Source organism: Acyrthosiphon pisum, chromosome A1 (assembly GCF_005508785.2).
Source record: "Acyrthosiphon pisum isolate AL4f chromosome A1, pea_aphid_22Mar2018_4r6ur, whole genome shotgun sequence".
Lineage (NCBI taxonomy): Eukaryota > Metazoa > Arthropoda > Insecta > Hemiptera > Aphididae > Acyrthosiphon > Acyrthosiphon pisum.
The window spans coordinates 85,185,541-85,193,070 of NC_042494.1; the positions used below are offsets into that span (position 1 = coordinate 85,185,541).

Consider the following 7,530-nt stretch of genomic DNA (forward strand, 5'->3'; position numbering starts at 1 on the left):
TTTCACGACGCTTTGAAAACTATATTGGAAAATTTTACTTTTGACCCCCCAAAGTACCAACTAGATTCACTTTCCTATCAGAAAAGGTACTGTTGAAGAAAATCCAAGCACTTTTACTGTCCTAAAACGTGATGACAGACACAAAAATAAAAAAAAAATAAAAAAACACACATCATTGTAAAATCAATACATTCATCGTTCCACTCAGAATCTAAAATATGGTGAAGTTGGTCACTGTAATGGATATGTTAAATTTAAATTCAATATGATGAAATAAAATCGTTATATACGTAAAAGATACTGAGTGAAGACACATTTATCATAAACCAAACCACACTCAAAGTTTAATATCAAAGCATTATTTAAACTACTTATCGTGTATGCAAATACACAAAATAAAACACCAGTCATTATTAAAAAATAGATTCATCACTCCGCTCAGAATCTAAACCAATGCATTGACGACATATTATTGAGCTTCTGTCTTGATGGATGAGTCCATAAGCGTAACTAGGGGGGTGGGCTTAGCCCCCACAAAATAAATTATTCATTTGTTTCCTAAAATAATAATATATCTTTTAAAATTAAAATGCATTTCTTATTTTTTTTTTTTAGAAAAAAATGTAATCATATAATTTTTATTTAAGCTATTTACAACTATTTTATATTGCCTACGTTAAATATGGTAAATATCATTAGCCGTATGCCTGTATTTGTTTTAAGAAAACGATTTATGTCGGTATATTGGTAAGATTATTATACATAATTTTTGCACTGAACTAATGTACTACAGAGACAGTGAATTGCGGAATAAAAATCACCGGAAAAAAGCTCCCAACGAACAATCTCAGAAAAAAATTCCCGACCCTATGAAAAATAAGTAGATAAAGTATGTTAAATAAATAGTATACTATTATTGTGAAAAATTAAATTTGAATAAATAAAAATATTTTTTTTGTATGATTTTTTCATATTTTTATGTGAATATATATGGGGGTGTGGAGACATCGTCGCCATGGGTTAATTTTCATGTAATATCTGGGGGGCTTCAGCCCCCACCCAAAATTTTAGCCCTAGTTGCGCTACTGGATGAGTAACAACATTTATAAGAATATTTTAGTTTCTGAAAAGAGCAATGAGTATATATATATTTGTTTTACAATGACGTATTTTTAGGGTTCCGTAGCCTAACCTAACCTAACTCTTATAGATTCGTCATGCCCGTCTGTCTGTCCGTCCGGGTGACACAGCCACTTTTCTCCGAAACTATAAGAACTATACTGTTGAAACTTGGTAAGTAGATGTATTCTGTGAACCGCATTAAGATTTTCACACAAAAATAGAATAAATAAATAAATTTTGGGGTTCCCCATACTTAGAACTGAAACTCAAAAAATATTTTTCATCAAACCTTTACGTGTGGGGGTATCTATGGATAGGTCTTCAAAAATTATATTAAAGTTTTTTATATCATTTTTTTCTAAACTGAATAGTTTGCGCAAGAGACACTTCCAAAGTGGTAAAATGTGTCCCCCCCCCCATAACTTCTAATATAAGTGGATGATGAAACTAAAAAAAATGTATGATGTACATTACCATGCAAACTTTCCCCGAAAATTGGTTTGAGCGAGATCTAGTAAGTAGTTTTTTTTTTTAATAAATAAATAAGTAAATAAGTAAATAATAATTATAATTCGCGAGGGGGGCAGATTCCTGACTGCGTTTACCCGAGCGGTTAATATTATTATAATATTATATAAGACTTCAGCTGGACCTGGTGGTGGGGCCAAAGTTCGTGCCGGCTGAACGAAACGACTTATTATTTATGTTAGGTACTTGCTGCTACAAAACCCTTCATGTTCGAGTACGACTCGCACTTGGCCGTTTTTTTTTCTGTTTACACCATAAGTAGTCGAAATAATGCTTCGATTTTCAACTTCAGAATCTTCCTGAAGGAAGAACAGGAATTTTTACTCAAAATCGGTTTTTGGTTAAGTCTAAAAAAATTATTGTAGATTCATACATTTTTCACTTAATTATGTTTATACTTAAACCATAAAATTTTCAAAATATTTTGGCACATGTCGAACACATTTATAGTTACATGAAATTTTAAATTTAAATTTGGAATGCTGGAGGCGGTTATTGGTTATCGGTAATCAAGGTAAATATCTAAATATTAACATTAAAGCGGTTACCACATATTTTTAATCCCGGTTTTATAACCAAAACCTATTCCCGACCAAAAAAATTAACGGTTTTTTCATGGAATTTAATACTTGAATTATGATTACATTATAGGTAGTTGAATTTAATTTTCCAGCTATTTTTAAATTTTTTTCCACAATTAATTGCCGTCGAGTATTGCTATCTGTTGTAAATATCGCATATCTATATGGTATAAGTGTATAGCTATATATTAATAATACCGTAATAAACGTTGTCGTCAACCATCGTCCTCGTGCGCTGATTCTTATTACGAAATAGTTGATAAAATAGGGGCTCAGTCCATTTAGTATTTACTACTATTTAGTACTATTTAGTATTTACGATATTTTAATGCTGTCGTCTGTTATAATCTTTGTTTCTTAGAAATATATACATCTATATACAGTGCCCCAACTTACTATAGATAGGGGATCTTCCAAGTTAAATTTTAAGCAGTTTGTTTAAAAATGTTTAGGTTTTTAACACATTATACTTTATTTTGCATATATTTATAAACAGTTTAGTATTAAATTACAACTCCCAGAGCCCAAACCCTCCTGGTTCTGCATTTGTTATTTGTAGTGTTTGCTCCAAGGATCGGTCCGAAGGCTAGCGTAGAATACTCGATCTGCAGACCCAGGTTTTGGAGTGCTGTAATAATATATACAATATATATATTATAACCAAAAAATTCTGTGTCAATGTATCACTCTTAGTGTCATCTTGGAAAGTTTTTATATTTAATTTTGGTTTTTTACAGTTATAAATAAGAAAATTATAAAAATAACATTTTTTTATGCAATATATTTTTTTGATTAATTAAGATGGCCTTTATCTTGATCATATGTTTTAAACTTTAAAGAAGTTTGAAAAAATAAATATTTAAATTGAGGGAAATCGACCAAATTAAAGCATATTAAGTTTTTGCTTTTGTAATAATAATAGTTATGTTATCAACCCACGAATGGCCTAAATAAACTGTTTTAAAAATATGATTAAAAAATTGAAAAAAATTATTTTTAAAAACCGGTTTTTACCGGTAACCGATTACCAAAAAACCTTATGAACGGTTTTTAAACGATTAACGGTTATCATAGTGTTTGAAATATCTTTAAAGAAACGGTTACCGGTTACCAAAATATCAAAATTAAACGATAACCGCCCAGACAGCAATTTTTTATTTAATAATATTATTATAACATTATAATCACGAATAATATTAGTTTAACGTTATTATAATACTATTATAATATTATCGTTACAAAATGCTGTCTGGGCGCCGGGCGGTTACCGGTTTTCAAAAATTTTCCTATTACCGATTTTATTGATAACGGTTTTAAGCCCTGAATTAAAAAGAATCTTGTCCAAGATCCTAAAATTACAAATCGAAACATTTTTTATCCTCCAAAAGGCAACGACAGACAGAAAAAAAACAGAAAGTGTCACAGGCGATCTTCGGAAGATGTGAAAACATAAGAATGAGTTTATAAATATAGATTTATTATGTTGAATTTTAAGTAAATATTCTTAATATTTTAAAACACGCGCTTTCATATTATTTGTAGGATAGGATTGAAAATTTTTAAGAATTATACCTGTTCTAATTTTATTTTTCAGTTTGTCATTAAGTTTATTTTTTAATCTAATATAATATGGATAAATTATCCACAAATAACGATTTTAGCGGTGATTAGCATTAGCACTGCTATGAAGAATGTTATGTAACGCTCAGCACATCAAACGAAGTACCTATGACCGTAGGGGGGTGGGGAAAAAAAGGGGTTCCCTTAAAGAAATTCTGCTTGCGATTTTATAGTAATAAGTATAAGATATAATGATACACACTTAATATTCTTGTTATAACTTTTTAAAATAATTTATTAAATGTTTTCTGGATTGTATCACTAAATATGTAACTTACGTTATTAAACAAAAATATTTGTTTATCCGTGTCAAATGGTTTGAAATATGTTCTTAATGATTGATTCAGTACCTCAAGATTTAAACCTAAAAATAAAAATCATACATTTAAACATAGGTACATTGTACATTGTATATTATGCATAGGTGGGCATTAACTTTTTAACTTAACTAGTTAGTTTTTATTGTTTTTAACTTATTAACTTATTCAGTTAAATTTTGTATTGTCTTAACTTAACTTTTTAAAGTAAATTATCATTATTGTACAGATGAGTTAATTTAATTTTTTTTTTATCATGTGTGGAACCAAGAGACAAAACTTATTCATTCAATTTTGGCAATTTATTTTTCTAATAATATAATATCATAAATTCATAATAATCAAATTATACTATAATCTATATTCTATAGGTACTACAGTAAAGAGTAATAATTAGTATACTATCAATTGTATGGACTGACTATTTTCACGAATTCTATTATTTAATGATCTACTCGGTATTGAATAATCCGATTTTTGCTTTATCTAACTCTCCAATTCCTAAAACCAGGTTTAAAACTAATTATATCATAGTCTTAAAATCGAAATCATTATATCAATAACATATACTGATTTCTGGTAAATACGACAATAATTCCAATAGACAAAACAAAAAGTCGTCCGAGATATTTATAAATTATAATTTATATTGCCGTATTCGTTATAAATACAAGCAAACGCATGAGATTATAAAATAACATTATCGAAATAAATATGGAAACAATTTTTGGTAGGTATTATATTATCATTATTCATTGATTTTATTTTAATAATAGACTATTATAATGGTACTAAATATAATAAGTCTAACTAGGATAGAAGACTTACAGTAAAATGTATACTACTACTAATAATTAATATCTTCTCTAGACTCTAACAAGTTTAGTATAATTTAAAGTTTATAAGTTAACCTATAACTTATGAGTTTCTGCTAACAATGAAATATAATAATAATTTTAAGTTTTATGTTTGCACAGAGCTAAGCATCTTGGTAAATGTCCATACGAATCAAAATACTAAGGCAATTGATGAATTATGAATATTATGACTTAAAAAAAAAATTAACTTTTTTTTAACTGAGTTAAGTAAATTATATTTTCCATCTTAACTTTTAACTTAACTAGTTAAATTTTATTTTTTTGTTAACTTTTAACTTAACTGAAGGAAATTTAATTGAATTAACTAAACTTTCCACAGTTAATTATTTTCACTAACTTGCCCACCATTGATATTATGTATTGCAGTGGTGCTCTAACGAGAAGGATGAAGGTGAGTACATTATTAGGACAGCTACAAACGAGTTATTTCCCAAATATGGAATTGTGTCCCACGACTTTTTCCGGTTACATTACTTGTCAATCCGGTATAAAAAAAATAGTTTTTATGAAATACACAAGTTACCTAACCTAATCTAACGAAGTTAAGTTTACACAAGTAGTGAGACGATAAATTCAAATCGAAAAATATGTCCATTACAATAATATACATATTATACATATCTATATTTTACACAAGAGTAATTGTTGTTTCGTCATATTTATAATTAATAAAAATTAAAAGTAATTATATGTATTGGGTAAACATTTAAATTAAACTATTTTTATAAATTCAAATCAAAAAAATTGTCCATTCTTATAATATATGCATTTAATTTTTGACTTACAAATAAATATTTTTTGCGTGTCATTTTTGATTATGTGTTAATTAGATGATTCGCCAAAAGACGCAATTAAGGACTGACGATCAGGGCACCTGTCACTTTGGGTATCGTTTTGGGTTGAAGAACCACAAGCCGAAATCCAAAGGGCCAGAGCAACATGGATTTTAGAATTAGTTAGGAACATATTTTTAAGGAAATAAATAACAGAAATAAACATATAAAAATCACAACACAATATTGGGTAGAAAAAAATACGTAGAATGAAATAAAATTAAGTTAGTGCCGAGACAGATAAACGGGCGTAAAACTAGGTGAGAACAAACAGAGAAACAGAGATAAAGGGAAATTTGGAAAGACTTGACTAGCTAATTGGTGTCTATTGGTAGCTACGCCATATTAAAGGAAATTAAAATACGATATTAAATTTAAAAAAACATCTTGACATGGTGCTTCTCCATGGACGATAGAAAACGAGGTTCTCGCTCTCACACGGAGCAATGCCCAAAAATCCTACTTTTCCCGTAACAGTAGAGTTACTAGGCAAAGGTACTGAATTTAAAAAAAAATTAAGAACTTTATCAATCAAATACAAAATGAAGAAAAGTAAAAGATTATATCTACAATTTAAAATTCATAAATGTGAATATACAATCAATTAATTTATCACCTGCCTACAATGGCCCAATAGGGTCAATATAATACTCGTATAGTAATAATTAAATATATATTTTAACGAGTATTTTTTTGTTTTCATAAGCGATAACATAAGCCTTAATTGTAAATTTAATTTTAAACATAATACCTGTAACCCGTGATTCCTATTCTAATACTCATATAACCCGTCCGGGATCCCAATTAATGTGCGCAATATATTATTTTTGCAACAAATAATAATATCAACTAGTGGCGTAGCCAGGGGGGGGGGCTGAGGGGGCTGCAGCCCCCCTAAATGTTAAGGAAATTTAAAAATTATTTTAATGGTCTATGATAGTTGCTCAAAAAATCTTAAATTGTATTTAATATATTTAAAAATGTACTACCTATACAATGGCGTGTCCAGGCATTTTAAATGGAGGGACACCATTTTTTTTTAAATAAACAAAAGAAAGCGGATAAGTGGAAGTCGCTCTGCTGTACAGTAAGCTACAATTGGATGACTGTAAATTTAAATTCAATGTGTATATCATGTGTGCAAAAAACGGTTCTGAGCAGAGCAGGCTTGGCAGCCTAGGATACAGCCTAGGATGCAGCCCGGCTAGCTCAGTCGGTAGAGCACGAGACTCTTAATCTCGGGGTCGTGGGTTCGAGCCCCACGTTGGGCGCCACTTGTAGTAACGTGAAAATGGCCTGTGCGCGCAGTGTATATATGTTTACTTCTTTTTTATTGGTTATGATTCGTTGTCTAGGTATATTGCGTACACAGTCACACACTTCAAGTTACTACCTTCTCATATATATATATAAAGATTTAATTATATACTAAATTGACTTACCCTAATTTGATTGAGAATCCGTTGGACGTTCGATGAACAAAGGAAGAATAAATGGGCTTGATATTGAACCACTTTTGATTTATTTTTTTTTTAAATCAAGAACACAACTTATATATTTTAAATACTTAAAAAGAATATATTTATTGTTTAAAATACAAAATATTGTAATGAACATATATTAACATAGGCCTATTATGCATGACTGCCAT

The 7,530-nt window shown here is 29.2% G+C and overlaps 1 protein-coding gene and 1 non-coding gene across 7 annotated transcripts in view; one reads left to right on the forward strand and one right to left on the reverse strand.

Moving 5' to 3' along the window:
* The window catches only part of LOC100574856, a 32,829-nt gene that overhangs the window by 12,031 nt on the left and 13,268 nt on the right, over positions 1–7,530 (reverse strand). For all 6 annotated transcript variants that reach the window (XM_016806804.2, XM_016806806.2, XM_016806808.2 and 3 more), the window contains one exon: positions 4,130–4,215. In XM_016806804.2, the coding sequence (XP_016662293.1) occupies positions 4,130–4,215 (86 nt within the window). The remainder of the gene's footprint in view (positions 1–4,129; positions 4,216–7,530) is intronic.
* On the forward strand, positions 7,078–7,150 carry TRNAK-CUU. Its single transcript has one exon. It is a non-coding gene; the product is annotated as a tRNA-Lys (tRNA).